We start from the raw sequence: 21,006 nt of genomic DNA, 5'->3' as shown, positions 1-21,006 counted from the left end.
GTGATTTCCAGAGATACCTACAGAGCCGGGTCCTGTCGCGGCCATGTGCCCATGTGCACGCTCTAAGCCACTCGATGCGCTTTGTACGAACCCCGCCCAACGGACCCCGTCAACCGATACGCCCCTGCCCCAGCCACCCGTCGCTGCTGCCCGCGCGCCGTGGCCACCGGAGATGCGCCTCTGGCGCGCGGCTTGCGTGCCCGAGAGACCCTGCTGTTACGCCACGCCGCTACGTACGACGCATTACGGAATACTGGGCGCTGCGCTGCGCTGCTGGGAAAGAAAAAGACAGAGAAAGAGAAACGAACGCGCCAGAAGAGCCGACGGCGACAGCGCCGGCGGGAATTTGCCACCGCGTAAAACCGCGTGCACCGCAAGAAGTGCACAGCGAGCACGGCAGGCGCAAAGACGAGCCGTTCGGTGTCCCGCGATCGTGGCTTGCGTTTTGGGCTTTGTTGGGGAAAACGCCAGCCTTTCCTGCGCTGCCACGTGCTGCAGCTTCGGTGCTACAACGGCTCCGGGCGCGGAAGCCTTTCCGGACGACTGCCCGTTTGGCGTTTGGCTCCCGCAGCGGCGCACGCGGTACAGGCTGGCGCGAGGAGAGAAAGAAGAGGTGATAGAAGCCGTAGGCGAGGAGAGGCGCTTGTGGGCGCAGCGGAGCGTTGCTATGGGCGAGACGCACAGGCGGGAAGCGCCGGCGAGGCGAGTGAGGCGAGAGCGGCGAATGGAGCGCGCCGCGCGGCAGAGCGGCAGGGGTGCCCGTGGGAGGTGACGGGGTCACGTGAGGGAGGGCGGTCGAGCCGCGGCCAAGAAGCAGCCGGGATCGTGGGCGGGTCACGTGACGGAGTGGCAGTAGCGAGCACGTGACAGACACGTCATGCGAGACGTAATACCACGTGACTCGAGCGCCCGTCTTTGACTGCCACACCCGTGCACCACAAACAAAACCCATACACCGAGCCACCGCACGCTTCGCCCGCGCTCGCCGGCCCCTCCTCCGCCTCATGTCACTTCGTACCCGCCACGCAACTCCCGCCTCTGAAAAATTTCGCGCGATGCGCCGCCCCCGCACGCGCCTCGCGCACGCACTCGCAGCGCGACGTCCACACCACCCGGGAACCGTCAAGTGGTCAAAGAACACACACATCTCATCACCACTCGCAGGCGCTCTTCTGCTACACCCCTCCAATCCAATCTCCAACACCGCAATGGCCTTCCAGAAAGAGATCAAGAGCTCTGCGTACCACTCGCGTTTCCAGACCCCCTTCAGAAGAAGAAGAGAGGGTAAGACCGACTACTACCAGAGAAAGAGACTGGTCGCCCAGCACAAGGCCAAGTACTCTTCTCCTAAGTACAGACTGGTCGTGAGATTCACCAACAAGGACATCATCTGTCAGATCGTCTCTTCCACCATCACCGGCGATGTTGTCTTGGTCGCTGCCTACTCCCACGAGCTGCCAAGATACGGTATCACCCACGGTTTGACCAACTGGGCTGCCGCCTACGCCACCGGTCTGTTGGTTGCCAGAAGAGCCTTGCAGAAGTTGGGCCTCGACGAGACCTACCCAGGTGTCGAGGAGGTCGAGGGTGAGTACCAGCTCACCGAGGCCGTCGAGGACGGTCCTCGTCCATTCAAGGTCTTCTTGGACATTGGTTTGCAGAGAACCACCACCGGTGCCCGTGTCTTCGGTGCCCTAAAGGGTGCTTCCGACGGTGGCTTGTACGTCCCTCACTCCGAGAGCAGATTCCCAGGTTGGGACTTCGAGGCCGAGGAGCTCGACGCCGACATGCTAAGAACCTACATCTTCGGTGGCCACGTCTCCCAGTACATGGAGGAGTTGGCTGACGACGATGAGGAGAGATTCAAGGAGTTGTTCAAGGGCTACTTGGCCGACGACATCGACGCCGACGCCGTCGAGGACATCTACTTGGAGGCTCACGAGAAAATCAGAGAGGACCCATCTTTCAAGCCAACCGAGAAGAAGTTCACCAAGGAGCAATACGCTGCTGAGTCCAAGAAGTACAGACAAACCAAGCTGTCCAAGGAGGAGAGAAGAGCCCGTGTTGCCGCCAAGATTGCCGCTTTGGCCCAGTAAACGGTTTTTTCCCGGGGCTAGTTTCGTCTTGCTTTGCTTTACCTATGTATTCGATAGTATGTATATGCTAGGCCCACTTGAAAACAATACTAAACTAGTAGTCTAACACGCTACGAGAGCTTCCTCCCCGTGCTTTTCCCGTGGCAGTGGCCTTGTCCATTGTTGCTTCACGTGTGGCTTGCCCGAAGAAACCGGCCCATCCTAATTTATTTTCGCGCCTTCCTAGTTGCGACTTCAATCGGCCCTCACCCAAGCCCCATCATATGACTGAGGCTGCTCATCCCGTAGATGGAACCTTCCTATAAGAAAAGACACCCTTCGCTGTATCTTCTGAAGTCCAACTCGAGTGCACAATTCATGCCAGCTCAGGAGTTCGAGTTACAGCCTAAGGGTGAGGCGCCGGGCACAGCTGGCAAGCTGCCCCGGGACGAGGAAGCTCAAGTCACTGACGGCGCCGATTTCCTCAGCCGCGTCCCGTTCAGGGACTTCCAAAACCGAATTCGAGTCAGGAAATCTGCTGTGATATTCCTGGCTTTAATCATCTCTTGGCTGACCGTGGGCTTCTCTGTCCTCCGCTTCAAGGACAGCAACTTATCGCTCTCGAAGCCAGCATCGCCTTCGGGGCGCACATTCAGCATCGAAAACGTACTCAATGGCGAGTTTTCTTACTACGACACTTACTTCAAGTTCATTAGACCAGGTGTCCTTCACCAACCCCAGGACAACGATCCGGGTTTGTATCTGAAGATTGAAAATAAGAACGGAATTCCTAAATATGTCGCTAAACAATTGGTGGATGTGGAGTTCTACAAGGAACTCGGCCGCACAAGCTTCACATACGGCGATGTCGAATACCAGGTTTCCGATTTCGACGTGTCGCATCGCCTGGATAAGGCGATCCTGGCAACCGATCTCGAAAAAAAGTTTCGCCATTCCTCAACTGCATACTACTGGCTCAAAGATATTCCGACGAATACCTATCGGCCCATTTCACCTTTCCCAGAGGACGGGAAACTTTACAAGCTATCTTTCGCGCGCTTTTCTCCCCATCGCAACTTTGTTTACTTTGTCTACAATAACGACTTGTATGTGCAAAGCGCAACGAATTCTCAAGGCTTCAGGCGGTTGACTGCTGATGGCTCTGAAGATGTCAAAAACGGGAGACCAGATTGGGTGTACGAAGAAGAAGTTTTGGCCAGTGACCAGGCCGTTTGGTGGGCCCCAGACGACTCTCAAATTGTGTTCGCCAAGTTTAATGATTCCGAAGTTCTCACAGAAAGCGTTCCAACTTACATCAACGAGCAAGCTTACGACGACGTTCAACAAATAAAATACCCAAAGCCAGGCACCCCGAACCCGCGAGTTCAACTTTTTTCCTACAAAATGAGCGAAGGTGTCACATACTCAATCCCTTTCGGCGGTGAGACTGGGGGCAGGATTCTTTACGCGGCTCAGTGGCTCGACAATAATCACTTTATGTTTAAGGATACTGACCGCGCTTCTCAAGCCATGTTCGTTAAAATTTATGAATCGAACGCGCGGAAAGTGTCAACAGTAAGAATCATCAATGCCACGGCTTATTCTGGTTGGATCGAAAAAGTCAAAGACGTCCAACCTATACCGCCGAGCGAAATTCATGGAAGAAGCGAGCTGAGCTATGTTGACGTTCAGGTCGACGAATCCGGCTACCCTCACTTGTTCCACTTCAAGTCAGTATTCGCTTCAACGGGGACTCAGCTCACTTTTGGTGATTGGGAAGTGACCGGGAAAGGCATAGTTGGCTATGACCAAGATGCTGATTCTGTTTTCTTTCTGTCGAATCGACTGAGCCGTTTTTCTCAGCATTTGTTCATGGTACCGTTAAGGGAAGACTCCACGAAAGCCGCTCATGGTTTACAAGATCCGCGTGATCGCGATTCTTTCTATGAATTTGAGCTAAGTGTTAGTTGCAGGTTTGGTGTCAAACGTTACCTTGGTCCCGATGAGCCCATGTCGGATGCTGGCGTCTTAACTTCACTGTTACTAAACGACCAATCAAGAGCTATCACCCAACTGACGTCAAATGCTGGAATGTTAGAAGCTTTGAAAAAGTACGACCTTCCCAAGTCTTCTTTCAGTAGCACGCAGCTCGATGACGATGTTCAGATAGACTACAAAGAAACTGTTCCTTATGATTTTGACCCTAGAAAAAAACATCCTTTGCTGATACATGTCTATGGCGGGCCAGGGTCTCAAACCGTCGATCACAAATTCGCGATCTCTCTGGAGGAGAGCTTGGCCTCTAGCGCCAATGCTATTGTTTTGAGCATTGAGCCGAGGGGAACAGGCGGGCGAGGTTGGCCCTATAGAAGCTGGGCAAAGAATAAAATAGGTTACTGGGAGCCAAGAGATATTATAAGCGTAGTGAAGGACTACGTCAACAAGCACTCTGATTCCATTGACCCCGACCATGTTGCCATATGGGGGTGGTCGTACGGCGGTTTTGTTACTTTAAAAACTCTAGAACTGGATCAGGGCCAAATTTTCAAGTATGGGGTAGCAGTTGCCCCCGTTACAAATTGGAAGTACTACAATTCCATATACACTGAAAGGTACTTGGGCCTGTTCGAAAATAACGAGAAAGCGTACGAAGACACCTCACTTATTAAAGACGTTCAAAACTTCTCATCAGTTAAAAGGTTTTTGCTTATTCATGGAAGTGCCGATGATAACGTTCATGTTAAAAATACAATGCAGCTACTCGACAATTTTAACCTGAACAATGTCAAAAACTACGACCTAAGTATCTTTCCAGACTCTGAGCATTCCATCGTCTTTCACAACGCCAATAGAGTAGTTTACGAGCGGATTTTCAACTGGATCAAAAATGCATTCGAAGGAAAACTTGACAACTTAAGTTGGTGACTTCGTGAGCTCACCAACCTTCAATTTTATAGAAGCTAGCATGTATCATTAATACAAATCCTTTTAGTTCAACTCATAAAGTCTATTTGGTTTTACGCTTTTTTGCTGCAGCCGATTTTTTTGCAGTGCTTCCGGCTCTTTTACTAGCAACCTTAGGTTTACCTTGCTTGATTAGCTTATCCTTCTTGAAGTCTGTGTCTTCTTTGGATTCTTCGTCTTCATCGGCAGGCGGTACGTTGTCGTCAGCGTCTACGATGTCTTCAAAGTCAGGGGTTGCTGCAGGTTTTGCACCTACTGCAGTTGTAGATCCTGTTTTGTATATGGCAACGGGGTGAACCATCGAGTTATATTTTCTAGTGAAACCGCTTTTCACAGCAGTAGGGATCTTCTTTATCTGGAGATCTGTTTTATCTGAACCGATCATAAACTCCATTATCGAATCCCAGTCTTCCTTTGAAAGGTAATAGTCATCCATCGTTTGAATCACCTCAGGCACCGCGTCATTCCCTCTTTCGACGAGTGGATCCAGTAGCCTTTTCTTCATCGTTGGCATGTAGTCCATCCTCAAGCCTAGCTTATCTGTTGACGTGCTGAGTCTTGTGTGATATTGGATTTCTTGCAGCAGTCTATAATATTTGCCCATCTTGGAGTTTTGGCCTAGCCAAGAAGTAAAGTTAATACGTCCTGCCATTTGGCCTGCAACTTTAGAAGCTGGCCTAACTGAAGACATAATAGCATGGAATGGCAACAAACTCCATAACTGTTCGCTGCTTCGTATTTTCCTTTCAACTAAATCTCCTTGTGAAATACTTTCTGCCGCGTCTGCAACTGCGGCTAAATGTGATTGTCCGGGCTTTAAAACCGAGGGTCTTGTTTGCAAGTAGTTTTCCTGAATCATCAATGGCGCAAAGTCGAAATCGTCAAAATAAAGTTCGATCTTTTTGTATAACGGAAAACTTTTCGATCCCACATCGGAGTAAATGCGACCATCAAAGAGTTTGTGGGCTATATCAAAAGGCTTGAGGGCAATGTTCTTCTCCCATGCCTTTGCGATCTCTTGTGCATTTTCATGCCCAATTTTTTTGGTGGTAGTGGATATTGTCGAGAGGAGGTTAATCAATTGCCTAATGTCGCCCCTTGTAGCTTCCACAAGCTTATCTATGATATTAGGGTCAAGCTGAAATTTTTCTCTTACGGCGACGGTCATCAACCTGGCCTTAATGCTTGTGGGATCTGGTCTTCGGAACTGAATGTCCAAACAGACTCTGTCGAAAGGTCTCATCTTGGGAGAATTCCTTTCGTTGCAGATCAAAATCATGGGCATAGAAGACTTTCGGCAAAATTGCGCCATTTGACCGACACCCCCTCTGTCACCGCCACTCATACCATCAACCTCGTCCATTATAATAACAAAATTCTTTTGATTGACATCGCCATCGTGTTTGCTTTTGAAAAATCCAACAACAGAGGTGTTATCGAGCGCATTTTTCACACCTGCATTCAAAAGAGACTTGGAACGGACGTCGGAAGCATTCCGTTCAAGTATGTCATATCCTAGCTCTTTTGCAGCAAGATGCGCAGCTGTTGTTTTACCTATACCTGGTGGACCATAAACCATCGCTGCCCTAAAAACGCCAAACCCGTCTCTACCAGCATTCTTGAAACCTTGCTTCTGATATGTCCTCCAGTTACTGAGCCATGTTTTCAATTTATTGACGCTGGTTTTATTGCCACAAATATGCTGAAGTGACGTAGGTGCGTACTTAACCGTCCATAACTTGTCTTCTTCTCTGACAGGCTCCCGTTTGTCCGCTGTGTTTGCTTTAGACTGAACTCTACGAGCTTTTTCACGCTGTTCCTCTTCAACTTTAATCATTTCAGCTGCGTCTTTCTGGGCTTTTTCTTCTTGCTGCTTAAGCTTCTGTCTGGCTTTCTCGGCAGCAGAGCCATCTCCACCTTCTTCAGGCATTCCAGCAACAAGTTGCTTGAAACCGTCTTCGTCTATAGCCTTGATTTTCAATTGCTTTATTTTCTCCAACTTCTTTGGGCCTGCCTCATCTCCAAGAACCACAACTGAAGTCTTGCTCGAAATTGACTTGGTAACGCGAGCACCGTATCTCTTGGCAATTGCCTCAGCGACACCACGCTCAATTGTTGGAAGCTGGCCCGTGAAAACAATAGTTAAGCCTAGAAGGCAGTTTGGTGCCCCTTCTGGAAAGTTTGCTTCCTCAGCAGCCGCCTGAGAAGAATCTCCTGCGTTGCCGTTGGACCTGAAATCAAATTGAGCAGTTTCTTTCACATGCACAGCGTCAAGATCAACTGAAGGTATCTGTGAAAGTAGCGCTTCAGCTGTTCCGGCCTCAGCAGATTGAATCTTGGATTTAGGGCTCTTCTTAGGCGAAGAAGCTTTTGCCTTCGGCGCAGGAGCTGTTGCCCTTTGGCGCTTCCTTGGCTGTGGCTCCTCATCGACTATCTCAACAGAAACGCCTGCTTTCAATTGATTTGAAGGTTTTTTAGCTTCCAGGGTATGTTCATCTTCAGAGTCCTCTAAGTTGATGGGGTTAGAAGCACTGTTCACAGGCTGCTCCTTGCGTTTGCGGGAGGTGCCAGTGGCGCGCGCTTTTGAAGGTTGCTTACCTGTATGCTGACCCTTGAAAAACTCGTCTATCCCAACCATCGAGCCACTGCTGCCAATAGACTTAGCTTGATCAAGAGTTTCCAAAGCTCAATTTTTGATGATATTTAAATTATGTATATTCGTTCTTAAAAAATGGATATGCCAAAATATTATATCATTGACCCAGGAACAACACAGTACATAGCGGTGGCAGCAATGGCGAAGAACAAAAAGAAGGCATCGAAACCTAAGCCTGAAAAGATGGAGCCAGCAAAAACGGATTGCGAGGCTCCAGAATCAGAGCCTGCAACGTCACATCAAGAGCCAGCGCCCGAAAATGCTATAGAGTTGACCGACAACGATAAGACTGGCGATGACGAGGCAGGTCTGAGGAAAGAAGTAGAGCGCTTGCAAAATGAAGTTTCAAATTTGAGGCAACAGCTCGAGAAACAGACAAAACACGGCTCTAAGGATGAGAAGGATGAGAAGGATGAGAAGGATGAGAAGGATGAGAATAGCGAGAAGACTAACAAGGAAGTGAAGGATGAGGAAGAATTGACTACGAAGCTGGCCAAGATTCAAGAAGAAAGAGATCAATTCGAAAACCAGTATAATTCGTTATTGAGTAGACTCTCATCTATGAAGTCTGTGTTCAATAAAATGCGGGAATCTCAAGAAGAGTTGGAATCATGCCAGGAGCAGCTGCGAGAGTATGAGTCTCAAAACCTGAGCTTGAGAAATAAACTTGAGAACTCCAATAGGGAACATGAAGAGCTTCAAAATACAGTAGTCACATTAAACCAAGAAGTTTCGGGTCTCAACGATGAGTGTGAATCGCTGTCCCAGGAGCTCTCCGAGGCCGTAGAGAAGTCATCAAAATTTGAGGAAGACTTAAAAACACTGTCTTCGCACAATGCCAACGAGCGCCATACCTGGGAAACTAAATTCAAAGAATTAGAGCTTCTCCTCAGCAATATGAAGCAAGATATGGAGTCCCTAAAAGAAGAGCGGGAAGACCTCAAACAACGATTAGAGAAGAGCGAACGGCTGAAAGAGACGTCGGAAGCCAACCTTGCCGAGCTCGAGCGTCAGCTCGAATTGCAACAACAGGCTGGGGAAGAGACTATTTCTGAGAAGGCAAAAAGAATACAGACTTTGGAAGCCCAGATACAAGAATATCGCATCAAAAACGAAAAGATCGAACTTGAGCGGGTCAACCTACTCTCTCAAGTCGAAGGCATGAGAGAAGCCGTGGAACAAAAAGAGGCTCTACAGCAAGAGTGCAAAGAGCGTCTTCTGCAGATCGGGAAATTGCGCCACGAAGCTATCATACTCAATGAGCATCTAACCAAAGCGTTAGCGATGCTCAAGAAGAGCAGCGACTCGGAGACAGTAGACAAAGAGCTCATATCAAACCTGCTGATCTCATTCGTCGCCATCCCAAGGGCGGACCCTAAGAAGTTTGAGGTTTTGGAACTCATCTCAAGTTTTTTGAATTGGGACGACGACAAAAAACAACAGGCTGGCCTTATATACGCGGCCAATGGACAGAGGTCAAACACGAACGGATCCCGCACTCAAAATTTCGTATCATTATGGACCGAATTTCTTGAGAAAGAGAGTGTTAACTAAAGAGTGTCCAACGGGTGCTGTGTGAGAGTACAGGCCCATCTGATGCATGCATAAAGAAATTTATGAGTATATATACCATCTTACAATGGCTTAATTAATTACACCGAGCCTAAGTGCCACATTCGTGCGCTAATAATAACGGGAATAACGTGTCCATGCACTATTTGACCTCGGAAGACAGGTTGGCGCAGACTCTGCCATTCAGGGCTTATATCCCACAGATCACCTAATCACGTGATATAGAGACGGTGTTTATTATTGAAATAGATGATTCTGAAGTGTTGGTCAAGTCGAGAAACTTGAGCTCTCAACTGGAGCTAAGCCCTCTTCAAGTATGCTTACAAGAAGAATAACACTTGGTATATCAAGAAACCTGAGTAGAGGCGCTCTGATCAATGCAAGGTTTGCAAGTTCACAGTCGTATCTTGACTCCGTGGCAAATTTGAAGAAGGATTTGAAGAAGGCCATGATAGCCAAGGATGATCTCAGGAAGACGACTATAAGAGGCTTGCTTTCCGGCATTAAAAACAAAGAAATCGATGCACAGGGGAAGGATCTCGATGAATTCGCGCTACATGACCTCTATTCCAAGCTTATTACACAGAGGAAAGACTCTATTGAGGAGTTCCTCAAAAATAACCGAAGTGACTTGGTTGAAAGAGAGGAATCAGAAATTGAGATCATCAAAAACTACCTCGGGCAATTGCCAGTAGCTTCCGAAGCCGAGATTGATGCAAAAGTCTCGAACCTTTTGACCGAGCTAAAGCAATCGAATCCTTCTTTACAACTGAAAGACGCATTCAAAAAAGTTGACTGGAAAGCTGCGCCATCTGATTGGAGAGCATCCGCCAGCATGATCAAAGCTAGTATCGTGAGACAGTTCAAGACAAAATCGTGAGGCTAGGCTCCACAGTTGATCTCCTACCATCAAATACTTGTAAATATCATACCAAGACATTGCCATGTTTGGCTCAAGGTATTAAACCTCATATTTTCAATACAGCTTCGGGCATTGCCTCCCGAAGTTGGTAAGAGAAGGACTCAAGTTGGATTAAAAGTTCTGAAAACAGGAAATCAAACCTCGCATGCAGCACCTGTTCAAAAGATCCTGGTAGATCTCTATATTCGACACTTTTAATAACGACGTGCCACTATATTTAACGTCCCTCCAAGATTGGTCACTAACTACGCAAATCCTTTTTTTAACATGAGAACTCAAGATTCATTCAAACAACAATTATAATTCAGTGAAGTTCATCAAAAAGGTCTCAACCAAAGATATAGGAATGGTTGCCGTATGTGGAATCTAATCGAAAGCCTTTTGGAAGTTTTTTGTGGTTCCCTGAGTTGTTTTACTAACATATTTTGCTTAAACGTAGTCCGTGAAGCGTACTGTAAGGATTAAAACCCAACAAGCCATTTTACCAGATGTCCCGCCACCAGTGGAAAATTTCCCAATGCGCCATTGGAGCATTGAGATTTTTGTCCTGGACGAACAGGGAAACGAGGTTCCTGCAACAATTTTCGACAAAGTAGTATACCACCTACACCCAACCTTCGCCAACCCCACCAGGACATTCACAGAGCCCCCATTCAAAATCGAAGAGCAAGGGTGGGGTGGCTTTGAGCTTCTGATAAGCGGTCACCTACTTGAAAAAGGTGGCGAAAGAAAGCTCACGCACGACTTGCATTTTATGAAGGAGGTATATGAGGTGGACCATGTAATCCAGGTACCCACCAACAAGCCGCTACTGAAAGCAGAATTACAAAAAACTGGGCCTGTCGAGGAAACAGTAGCATCAACAGCAGGTACTCCCACCGCAAGCGGAGTAGGCGAAAAGCGCAAAGCCATTTCCAACGGTGAGTCGAAGAGCAAGAAAGCCAAGACTGGGACAGGTAGTGCAGTTAAAGGCAGCGTCGACTTAGAGAAACTGGCTTTTGGGCTCACAAAACTTAACGAAGATGATCTCGTCGGTGTTGTACAAATGGTCACCGACAATAGAACCCCAGATATGAATATCACAAATAACATCGAAGAAGGAGAGTTCATAATCGACCTGTACAGCTTACCAGAAGGTTTACTGAAGAGCTTATGGGAGTATGTCAAGAAAAACACCGATTAAACTTCTCGCAGATCGTCGAATTTTGATTCTGTTTATAGATCTGTAATAATACTCACCACAAGCGGAGAAAATAGACGGTATGTTTTGACAGGCGGGCACGTCCAAGCGAAGACCGAAACCAACATATCATAATTAATAAGTTGAGGTGGTTTGGCATGCGGTACGATCTGTGCACTTGAAGCTTCAACGTACCTGGATGAGCGACCATTGAAATCCTCACAACATATGAGTATTGTATGATACAGTTTCGCCGATTCGCAGGTAATTTCACATCTATGCATTCCTCTACTAACAATAAGGTTCAAGCTGTACGTAAACCGCACTGTTCGCATAAAGACCACACAGAACATTATATCTGAAAAAAGTCCAGTTGAAGGGCTTCCACTCCGTCAATGGCAGGTGAATGTATTGATATTGGGACCCAATGGCGATGAATCACCAGCATACATATTCGAAAAGTGCATATATCGACTTCACCCAACGTTTCGAAATCCTATAAGGACCAAAATCGAAGCACCCTTCGCTCTCGAAGAAAAAGGATGGGGAGAATTTACATTCTCTATAAGTTGTTTCTTCCTTCGAGGAGCGGGAGAGGTTGAGTTCTTACATGAGTTAACGTTCCAGGACGAAGTTTATTACTTGGACTTTAACATTAAGGTGCCATGCCATGTGCCTGAGTTACGTCGAGTGTTAGAGCTCACTGGGCCAGTTCCCGAAGCTGTTGCACCAGCAGACCTTACATATAAAACTGATATGGAAAAGTGGATTCAAAAGCTTCTTGCGAGCGACGAAGAGCTGGCCACGAATGTCGTTAACAAAATAATGCACCATCCTGCAGTTGCGCGAGAAGTAGAAAGAAAACCGTTGGACGAGTGCTTCGTGGTAGACCTTCGTCAACTGCCGGAGAGTTTACTTTGGGATATAGGAGATTACATTCTAAATGAGCCGCCCGTCAAATGAAAACGAATAGTAATGTTTCAGGAATCAATGCTTCATCAAGTCCTCCTTACATATATTCAGGAGACCACAGTTTTAGGGTCGCGTCCCATGACCCAGTACATACAGCCATACCATCTGGACTAGTTTTGACTCCCGAAATCCTACTCGAATGGCCTTCAAGTTTTCCAACTATTTCGGCTTTGAGGGTATCCCAAATAACACACCCATAATCTGTGTAACACGCATGAATCAATCGACCAGAACCGCTGAAGTCCAGTGATACAATTCCCTGATTGTCAAGGTAAGTTGAGTTTGCACTTCGGGTGGCCCTAGTAAAAGAATTTTTACCGGGCGAAAGGCCATACTCCAAGGAAAACTCACTGTGTTGTTTACCGGGCGAATTCGTTCGCTGGCTGAGTCCTTGACTTAAAGAGTACGCTGCTATCACACAATCACTTCTCAAGTCAAACATTCGAGCGATGCCATCGTCTGTGCCAGTAAGTATAGCATTTCCGTTGTTGAAAAACTTCAGCGTGCTAACATCGCTTTCACTCACAAAAAAGCTCTGGCCAGCAGTTCGCATTCTTGTGTCCCAAATGTAAACGTAACCATCTGATCCGCCACTGGCAAAAACTGTTTTTTCTGGTTGCGTTTTCGGGGGCGGTAAAGCGAGCGCTAATACGTCTCCCAAATGATCTGAGAATTCCGCCACTCTTTTAGCCTTTGGGATATCCCACAAAGCGCATGTCATATCGCCACTTGCAGTGATGACCTCATTGCCGCCAAAGAACTCAACTTGAGACACATAGCAAGTGTGACCTTTAAAGATAGAGACAATTTGTTGTTGGATTCTATTCTCCTGAGAGATTCGATAAATTGTGCAATTGTTTGTCAATCCAGCGCTAGCAACAAGGTTCCCGCTCGCATTGATAGCACATGTCAGAACCCACTGAGAATCTAGGGGAATAGCATTTTTCTTGAACCCCAGCGCTGCGTCCCATATTATCATAAAGCCGTCTTGGCTTGCACTAAGAATGCTTTGTGAGTCTGACGACCAAGCAAAATCGGAAATTTTGTTGTTGTGACCGTTGAGAGTCAGATGCGAGGCTAAATTAACACTGCCTCCTCTTAACGAAGGGACATTTTTTGACATCTGGGCCAAGTTGGCGTCCCGTACTTTAGCTTTCACTCTCGTAATCAGATCTTGGAGCTGTCTCGTGTCTGAGCGCGCAAGCGCAATCTGGTCCTTTACTGAGTTCTCCACATCAACGGCAAGCGGTAATGCTTGATTATGGTGCGAATGTTCATAACTAGTTCCGTTCTTCACAATCATTATCAATTAATGTGGCCTCGCAAACTCAATCAGCCCAACAGAGAATTTCAAACCACCTACGCTGTGGAACTGAATATTTGGCGTTCGGGAAATCGCCAGTCAATTGGTCTTGGTGGTCAAGCTCAAAAAGAGTGCTCTTGCCGCGGATTATTTGATACAAATTCCAAGAGTTGGCGCATTGAGTTCGATTGCCACTTAAATCATCGATATGCAAATCGCTTTTGGCCCCTTCCTGGAAGGAGATCCGTTGCCCGTGACTGAGCCCCAAAAGTTGTCCACCAGGTGCTAAAAATGAGGTTAGCGTCAATTGCATGTAATAATAGTAAACTTAAGTCCTTAGTTTTTTTGTACGAAACAATCAGTTAGCGTAAAACATTATGCAAAAAACTGAGATAAGTCGAAGTTGAGCTCGGGACAGCTCCATTCTAGAAGCATTTCAAGTAGCTTGAAGCTGCGGGTCCATTTCTGAAGCGTTAGCTTCCTCTATGGGGAATTCGCTTCTGCCTGCTTGCGCAACGATACTCATATTGGCTACTTTTCTTAAATCCTGAGTTGGTTCATGAGGCTTTTCAACATTCCCAATGGTCTTCGTAGGCGCTTGCTTCTTTGTTTTGTTTTTGAAACGCTGCTTGGATTTTTCGTCTCTCTCTAAGTCGCCCGTGACCTTTGCTAAGTAATCCGGGACAGGCAGTCCACCTTTGAGAAAATACATCTTCCAGTTACGAGCCTTGTCCTTCAACTGAACTTGGGTCCTGTTTTTCAAGGATTCAGATAAACTGCCGCCGGCGCCGTGAAGCTCAAGGATTTTAGACCATGCAGGCCCGTGCACTTTCAAAGCTTCAATAAGGGCGCCTTCCTCTTCCTTATTCCAAAGTCTTTTCTGCTTCAACTTCTTGGCAGATGCAGCGTCTCTTAGCGGAGCTGGGGAAGGACGGAGGCTACTGGATGAAGAAAGAGGTTTTCCTACAGGAGGCTCTGAGGAAGCTCTGGAACTTTCTGCTGAACCATTGTTAAGGCTTGACATTGGTTGATCAGCATTTATATCGCTTGCACTTACGTCGGAGCCAGGAGACGCAAAATCACAACCTTTCTTTCCCCATACAAGAACGCTGATGTTGCGCTGTAGGTAAAAGAATATCTCTTTGAAAAATTCTAGCCAATCATACTCCGCAACTAGCAAGTCTAGGGAGTCTTGCGACTGGAGCTTTTCTCTGCGATGCACACATCTTTTAACAAAATCCTCTTCAGAGGGGCTAAGTTTAGAGCTGCGCATGCGCCTTTTGGCAAGAATAAACTGTTCCATATTTTTGGCAAAAATACGGTCTAGGATCTCCTCTCTGACTCGTGATAGTGCCTCTGCGTTGTCTCTATAGGGCTCTATTGCCGAAATGTATGCATGAGTCTTCAAATTAAGATAAAGTACTGCTTGTGGCTTAAGAAGTCGACCGAGGGACGTTGTAAGTGCGCGTTCAGCTTCAAATGGTAAATCGCCAGCTACTGGACAAAATATTTCGATGAAGCTCTCATCCAGAAATAAAAAACCGTACTGCAAGCGACCCATTATAGAGAGTAAGTAGGTCACAATATTTGCTTTACGAATTGCAGCCAACACGAGATTCTCTTGATTCTTCAGTATGTATGGGCACTTTTCATCTTCAAGCCACAGCCCAGGCGCTATATCTTGCACGACAAGCAGGGGCGCGCTGGTGTAGACTTTTTTGACTTGTTTGAACAAGGCAAACAGCATTTCGAACACTTCACTTTGGTAGCCATCAGACTGTGCTGACGTGAATCCGATCAACGTCTCTATGCTGCTTGTCATTAGGAGCTTCAACAACTGTGTAGAGACATTGTCCAGTAAGCCGATAGAATTGATGTTGAGCTGCGTCCTGGGTGGAAGTTCAGCGATCACCTTACCGGTCTTAATGTCATCGCTTTTAAGCGGATCAGTATCTTTGGCAGGTAAGGCTTCGGACATTCTGCACCAGGGCTGGAGCCACGAAAAGGGCTAGGGCTGGAACTAGGGCTAGAGCTAGGGCTCTAGCTAGGGCTAAAATCTTGAATTGTGAAAATTCACAACTAATTTACCGGGATCGCGTGTGTAGTGATCCGGCGGCTTGGCATCACTGTTGGAACGACATAAGACCCTTTTAAACACTCGACTTAAGCCCTGCATTGGTTTGAGCCCCAGTGACAAAAAGGCTCTAGAGAGATGCACCGCAGCTTGAAGTGGGAATGACGTCTTCTAAGATGTACCGGGATTCAGAGCTAGAGCGTATTTTTTTGACCTAGTTATTGCATGCTACTGATGGCCTATATTGCTGCTTTGCCAAAAGCATCTTTTAGTTATATGCTATGGCGTGTGGGACGGGAAAGCATCTTTTAGTTGTTTTCTTCAATACCTCAAGGCCAAAAAAGGTCAGTTAATTGAATTTAGGTAGGCTGAAGGAAAGCTCCAATGACAACGGATCTTAGCTGACATCCCGCATCAACCCAAGAATAAACTAACAAACTTGACTTCGCCAAGTTGCCTCCTATGGTAAATTAAAACCCTTGCTGTGAAACACTGGATCACCTAGTATTTGCCTTCGTTTAGAGATTGATGGTATTTATATATCTCTGCTAGCTCCCAGGTGTCCGGTTATAATACGGATTCCAACTTTGGGGTGCTTGAAAATACCGTTAGACCTGGAGGCTTTATAAATTTTGGAAGTTTTGTAACATAGCGCGATGGCATGGAAGGATCACGCATTGTTTCTTAAGGAGCAGCGACAATGCTCGTGGTGTCGAGGGGCAAAGGCAGAATGCCGCCTGCAAGAAAAAACACTCAATTACTTAATTAAACAGCTACATTGCGGTAGCTCACTCATCTTGGCTGGACTGCAAGATGATGAGGGGCGGCACTGAGCCGCGCAGGAACTAGGGGACAGTTGAAAAAATCAAATAGATAGCAAGTGCTCTTGTTCTCCCTGTTAAGCAGCTTTGATTCGACTGGCCGCTGTCTTAGCAGGCTTCGCGATAGGCGTTTTTGTTGAAACAGCTTTTTTGGTGTTTTTGCTAACCTGGGGTTTTGCCTTTGGAACTGTCGTGGCAGAACCTCTCCTTTTCTCTTTTGAGGGACTCACGCCAGTTACATTATCCTTCACTTTGGTAGCGCTTCTTCTGCGTTTTGGGATCTCATCCTTGACCTCTGGCTTTGGAGTAATAACGTGTTCTGATTTAGCAGGTCCCTTCTTTACTGCTTTTAGGGGGCCTGACGAGCCTTTGGGTTGAGAGAAGTCTCCAGAATCAATACCACGCCTGATGGCGAGATTAAATCTATTTTCAAAACCTTCTCCTACTGGATATTTGGCTGAAATATACTTCTTCAAGGCTTGACGACTTGAGCCGTTGCGCTCGCCAAGCGTAGCAATACCCTCGATTATCATGTCTGAAGTCGGATTAGTATATTGCCCTAAACTGCCGAGCTCAAAATGGTAGAATAAAACATACCTTTGTAGGTTGGAAGCGGTGATTTGGGTTTCACGGAGGGCTTGACGACTTTCTTGTTTGCCGGCTTTGCATTTTTCACTGATGGCTTGTTCGTGTCTTTTTGCTTAACTGCGCTTACGGCTGAATTTAATCTGGTTTGCTTGGCCTTGGTCTCAACTCTAGATGGCATTTCACTGATGTCGGGGCTTTGAGAAAGGGTGATGAATAAACTGTCGTTTTGTTCCCCACGCCCTTATATTTTTTCGTGGCAGTAAAGGGCTATGATAACAATAAAAATCAAACAAATCAGGCACCATGATAACCCTGATGATTGTGCACCGTCTTCTGCATTATTAGCTTACTATACGACATTCTTGTTAGCAAATGCGCATTATACTAGAGGACCTAAACAAGGCGCGCTAGAAATACAATTTGGGTTAGCAGAGCCGAACGATATATAAAGGAAATACGTTTTGGCGCTTCTTGGCTTCTCCCTTGGCATCCTAGGCGGTGTTGTCACTCATTGTCTCTTATCGCAGGGGTCTGGGGTGGTCTTCATTTTGTCATAACATTCGCGTTCTTTGCATTATATTTAATGACCGGTTCAGCTTTTGCTCAACAATCAAATTTGCATTGCTGCTCGGCGGTTTAAAAGGTGCACTGCGCTTGAAAGAGTGCTTTACACTAGTCTGACAAGTCCTCTTGATTCACAGAGACTTGTGCTTATATCATGCGTAGATAATGACTGCTATTATGACAAGCATCTAGTCTCATCGATTAGTTCTTGTTAGCACTAAAAACTGCAAGCCTAAACCCTTTTCTAGTCAATACCCGTACGTGAGTTCAGAACGCCCCTTATGTTACAGCTCACCGGAAGGGCAGTGCCGATTACACGGCAGGCGATTGTGCGGCAGGCTATATTCAGGCGGGGTTATTACAGTCCACTGAGGAGAGTGCATCCTACATCATATTACCACTCGTTTGTGCGACCTTCGCGGTTTCTGTATGTGTCTCACGAAGCAATTCACCAGCTCTCACACAAACGGAATGCATCTTTTTTCCCAAAAATGATTGCCAGAGTCATCAGAGTGCCTGCGTACATTGGAGGGGGAGCTGCTGCTGTGAGCTCTTACTTGGCGTACAAACTCGAAGAGGCCACGCATTTTTCTCATAATAAGCTTGCTCAGCTCAAGGAGTTAGCACAGACTATGAAGGAGAGATTCGGAGACACCTTCGGACGACAGGGTCCAGACGGTGATAACGGTGGCGAGGGAACTGAAGGCGAAGAGGCCCTTGCTACAGGCGCACTCCTAGCATCGCTAGACAATAACGACGCAGAGGCTAAGCGCGCGAACGAAGAAGATGATGACGATGATGACGAGGAAGAGGATAACACAGAAAGTGAAATCTTGAATCTTACAAAACAAATGATCGAAATAAGAAGCATACTGAATAAAGTAGACTCGTCGTCTGCTAATCTCACACTGCCCTCGATTGTTGTGATAGGCTCTCAGTCTTCAGGGAAGTCCTCTGTGTTAGAGTCTATAGTTGGTAAGGAATTCTTACCAAAAGGGTCTAACATGGTGACCAGAAGACCCATTGAACTGACACTCGTCAATACGGCAAGCAGTAATGAGACCACTGCAGACTTTCCTAGTTTACGTGCTTACAACATCAAAGATTTCAACGAGGTGAAAAGAATTTTAATGGAGCTTAACATGGCCGTTCCAAGTACTGAGGCAGTATCTGCCGACCCTATTCAGCTGACCATTAAATCATCGCGTGTACCTGACTTGTCCCTTGTTGATTTACCGGGCTATATCCAAGTCGAGGCTGCGGATCAGCCATACGAGCTGAAGTCCAAAATCCGTCAAGTTTGCGAAACTTATCTCGCAGAACCAAACATCATCTTAGCCATCTCGGCTGCTGATGTTGATCTCGCTAACAGTAGTGCCCTGCGAGCTAGTAAGGTTGCTGACCCAAAAGGAACAAGAACAATTGGAGTTATCACGAAGCTGGATCTAGTGGAACCTGCACGCGCTAGGGAGATTCTTAACAGCAAAAAATATCCTTTAAAGATGGGTTATGTTGGCGTAATTACAAAAAGCCCTGGCTCCCAGTCAAGGCTTTTTGATTCAGGTTCCAAGTCGGGGCTTTTCAAGCGTAACACCAATAAAGAGGTTGAGCTGGAACAAACCCGCAGCTTTGAACGGAATTACTTCAGAGAAAATAAGAGTGTATTCACAAACTGTCAGGTTTCTACCAAGCGTCTCCGCGAAAAACTAATTAAAATTTTAGAGGTGTCTATGTCTAACGCACTAGAACCCACATCAAGAGTGATTCAACAGGAACTTGATGATACCTCCTATCTGTTTAAAGTCGAATTCAATGATCGTCAGCTTACGCCGAAGTCATATCTTCTCAACAATGTTGATATCCTGAAGTTGGCCATCAAAGAATTCCAGGAAAAGTTCAACAGATACGAACTAAAATCTATTTTGAAGGCAGACCTCGATCAGAGAGTACTTGATCTATTAGCTTCCCGCTATTGGAAGGACGAAAACCTACAGGAACTTTCTTCAAAGAAATCGGAAAAAGATGAATCCTCCGCTCTTTACTGGCATAAGAAGTTAGAGCTATCGTCTTCCAGTCTTACCAAGATTGGCGTTGGAAGGGTTTCAACGACCTTAGTCACAAACGCAATCTTGAGAGAGCTTGAAAATATCCTAGACATGACACAATTGAAAAATCATGATCTTATCAAGGAATTGGTCAACAACACTGCTGTGAATGTTTTGAACACGAAGTATTACGCGACCGCAGATCAGGTTGAAAACTGCATTAAGCCCTTCAAGTATGAAATTGACCTCGAAGAACGCGACTGGTCGGTAGCAGTGGATCATTCTACAAAGCTGATGCGAGAAGAACTTAGACAGTGTAATGAACGGCTTCAAGCCATCAAAAACACTGTCGGAAGTCGGAAGCTGCAACAGGTGACAACATACTTGCAACAGGATTCTGCGCGCCAAGAGACGCTAGGATTTTCTGCCCTCTTGCTTGAGAGGGGGCGGGAGGCTGCATTCCTAGAGAAGAGATCACAGCTTCTCAGCTTCCGCCTCAAGACTTTAAAAAACAGATGCCACTCTACAGCCGACAAGGACATATGTCCCGAGGTGTTTTTGAACGCCGTAAGCGACAAACTTACGTCAACCGCTGTGCTCTTCCTGAACGTTGAATTGCTGAGCGACTTCTTTTATAACTTTCCTATTGAGCTTGATCGCAAGTTGACGGCACTCAGTGATGAGCAGGTTGAAATGTTTGCCAAGGAAGACCCACGTATTGCTCGCCATATTGAGCTTCAGAAGCGCAAGGAGCTGCTGACACTCGCTCTCGAGCGCATAGACTCGATACTAGTGTTCAAGAAGAGTTACAAAAACGTGTCTCAGCCTTAGCCAGGCCGCGTAGTTGCACGTTGTGCGCTTGATATCACTGTATATGCCAGACTCTAAAATCGCTAATTTTTCATTATACTATACAAGTTCTTTTGCGGCCTCAAAGCCCGCCTAATCTCTCTTCTCCAAGGGGTTGTATCTCAAAAACTTTTCAATAAGGTCGACATGTGTCAGAATCATTCTTCTGCAGCAGTATCTCTTCAATCCTAGTCTCGAAAGAGCGGTTCCTTCATCAAGCTCATCTTCCTGTAGCATATTTAGGTAAGCCTCCCACTTGTCGCCCACGACTTTGCCGCAGGAAAAACATCTCACAGGAACAATCATCTGGCTATCTGGCGATGGAAGACGTGGTAGCGCTTCTTTCTGCTGGGTTGGATGACCTTAAGCCTTTGCTCATCGTAGCTTTCTTACTTTAAAAATTTTAGAGATTTGCTGACAA

General features: G+C 46.6%; 13 protein-coding genes across 13 annotated transcripts; 8 read left to right on the top strand and 5 right to left on the bottom strand.

The window, feature by feature from the left end:
- Nucleotides 1-43: 43 nt before the first annotated feature.
- On the top strand, nucleotides 44-772 carry KLTH0D10362g (KLTH0D10362p; the record flags this gene model as incomplete). The annotated part of the gene is made up of 1 exon (XM_002553114.1): nucleotides 44-772. One exon carries the CDS (start codon nucleotides 44-46, stop codon nucleotides 770-772), a length of 729 nt encoding a protein of 242 aa, XP_002553160.1.
- A 436-nt stretch (nucleotides 773-1,208) lies between these two features.
- Nucleotides 1,209-2,096, top strand: RPL5 (60S ribosomal protein uL18; the record flags this gene model as incomplete). The annotated part of the gene is made up of 1 exon (XM_002553113.1): nucleotides 1,209-2,096. One exon carries the CDS (start codon nucleotides 1,209-1,211, stop codon nucleotides 2,094-2,096), a length of 888 nt encoding a protein of 295 aa, XP_002553159.1.
- Nucleotides 2,097-2,384: 288 nt separating this feature from the next.
- On the top strand, nucleotides 2,385-5,000 carry STE13 (Ste13p; the record flags this gene model as incomplete). Its single annotated transcript, XM_002553112.1, has 1 exon — nucleotides 2,385-5,000. The coding sequence occupies one exon, from the start codon at nucleotides 2,385-2,387 to the stop codon at nucleotides 4,998-5,000; it is 2,616 nt and encodes an 871-aa protein (XP_002553158.1).
- Nucleotides 5,001-5,082: 82 nt separating this feature from the next.
- On the bottom strand, nucleotides 5,083-7,677 carry RFC1 (replication factor C subunit 1; the record flags this gene model as incomplete). Its single annotated transcript, XM_002553111.1, has 1 exon — nucleotides 5,083-7,677. The coding sequence occupies one exon, from the start codon at nucleotides 7,675-7,677 to the stop codon at nucleotides 5,083-5,085; it is 2,595 nt and encodes an 864-aa protein (XP_002553157.1).
- Nucleotides 7,678-7,833: 156 nt separating this feature from the next.
- RUD3 (Rud3p) lies at nucleotides 7,834-9,249 on the top strand (the record flags this gene model as incomplete). Its single annotated transcript, XM_002553110.1, has 1 exon — nucleotides 7,834-9,249. The coding sequence occupies one exon, from the start codon at nucleotides 7,834-7,836 to the stop codon at nucleotides 9,247-9,249; it is 1,416 nt and encodes a 471-aa protein (XP_002553156.1).
- Nucleotides 9,250-9,583: 334 nt separating this feature from the next.
- On the top strand, nucleotides 9,584-10,147 carry AIM41 (Aim41p; the record flags this gene model as incomplete). The annotated part of the gene is made up of 1 exon (XM_002553109.1): nucleotides 9,584-10,147. The coding sequence occupies one exon, from the start codon at nucleotides 9,584-9,586 to the stop codon at nucleotides 10,145-10,147; it is 564 nt and encodes a 187-aa protein (XP_002553155.1).
- A 388-nt stretch (nucleotides 10,148-10,535) lies between these two features.
- On the top strand, nucleotides 10,536-11,372 carry KLTH0D10230g (KLTH0D10230p; the record flags this gene model as incomplete). Its single annotated transcript, XM_002553108.1, has 2 exons — nucleotides 10,536-10,544; nucleotides 10,629-11,372. The coding sequence occupies 2 exons, from the start codon at nucleotides 10,536-10,538 to the stop codon at nucleotides 11,370-11,372; spliced, it is 753 nt and encodes a 250-aa protein (XP_002553154.1).
- A 225-nt stretch (nucleotides 11,373-11,597) lies between these two features.
- Nucleotides 11,598-12,332, top strand: SAS5 (Sas5p; the record flags this gene model as incomplete). The annotated part of the gene is made up of 2 exons (XM_002553107.1): nucleotides 11,598-11,606; nucleotides 11,679-12,332. 2 exons carry the CDS (start codon nucleotides 11,598-11,600, stop codon nucleotides 12,330-12,332), a joined length of 663 nt encoding a protein of 220 aa, XP_002553153.1.
- A 46-nt stretch (nucleotides 12,333-12,378) lies between these two features.
- On the bottom strand, nucleotides 12,379-13,644 carry STE4 (G protein subunit beta; the record flags this gene model as incomplete). Its single annotated transcript, XM_002553106.1, has 1 exon — nucleotides 12,379-13,644. One exon carries the CDS (start codon nucleotides 13,642-13,644, stop codon nucleotides 12,379-12,381), a length of 1,266 nt encoding a protein of 421 aa, XP_002553152.1.
- A 436-nt stretch (nucleotides 13,645-14,080) lies between these two features.
- TBF1 (Tbf1p) lies at nucleotides 14,081-15,622 on the bottom strand (the record flags this gene model as incomplete). Its single annotated transcript, XM_002553105.1, has 1 exon — nucleotides 14,081-15,622. The coding sequence occupies one exon, from the start codon at nucleotides 15,620-15,622 to the stop codon at nucleotides 14,081-14,083; it is 1,542 nt and encodes a 513-aa protein (XP_002553151.1).
- Nucleotides 15,623-16,616: 994 nt separating this feature from the next.
- HHO1 (histone H1) lies at nucleotides 16,617-17,305 on the bottom strand (the record flags this gene model as incomplete). The annotated part of the gene is made up of 2 exons (XM_002553104.1): nucleotides 16,617-17,074; nucleotides 17,137-17,305. 2 exons carry the CDS (start codon nucleotides 17,303-17,305, stop codon nucleotides 16,617-16,619), a joined length of 627 nt encoding a protein of 208 aa, XP_002553150.1.
- Nucleotides 17,306-17,972: 667 nt separating this feature from the next.
- MGM1 (dynamin-related GTPase MGM1) lies at nucleotides 17,973-20,567 on the top strand (the record flags this gene model as incomplete). The annotated part of the gene is made up of 1 exon (XM_002553103.1): nucleotides 17,973-20,567. The coding sequence occupies one exon, from the start codon at nucleotides 17,973-17,975 to the stop codon at nucleotides 20,565-20,567; it is 2,595 nt and encodes an 864-aa protein (XP_002553149.1).
- A 111-nt stretch (nucleotides 20,568-20,678) lies between these two features.
- Nucleotides 20,679-20,891, bottom strand: RPB10 (DNA-directed RNA polymerase core subunit RPB10; the record flags this gene model as incomplete). Its single annotated transcript, XM_002553102.1, has 1 exon — nucleotides 20,679-20,891. One exon carries the CDS (start codon nucleotides 20,889-20,891, stop codon nucleotides 20,679-20,681), a length of 213 nt encoding a protein of 70 aa, XP_002553148.1.
- Between the last annotated feature and the right edge of the window lie 115 nt (nucleotides 20,892-21,006).

Source organism: Lachancea thermotolerans (assembly GCF_000142805.1).
Source record: "Lachancea thermotolerans CBS 6340 chromosome D complete sequence".
In the NCBI taxonomy this organism is placed as follows: domain Eukaryota; kingdom Fungi; phylum Ascomycota; class Saccharomycetes; order Saccharomycetales; family Saccharomycetaceae; genus Lachancea; species Lachancea thermotolerans.
This window is presented reverse-complemented; position numbering and strand designations above follow the sequence as displayed.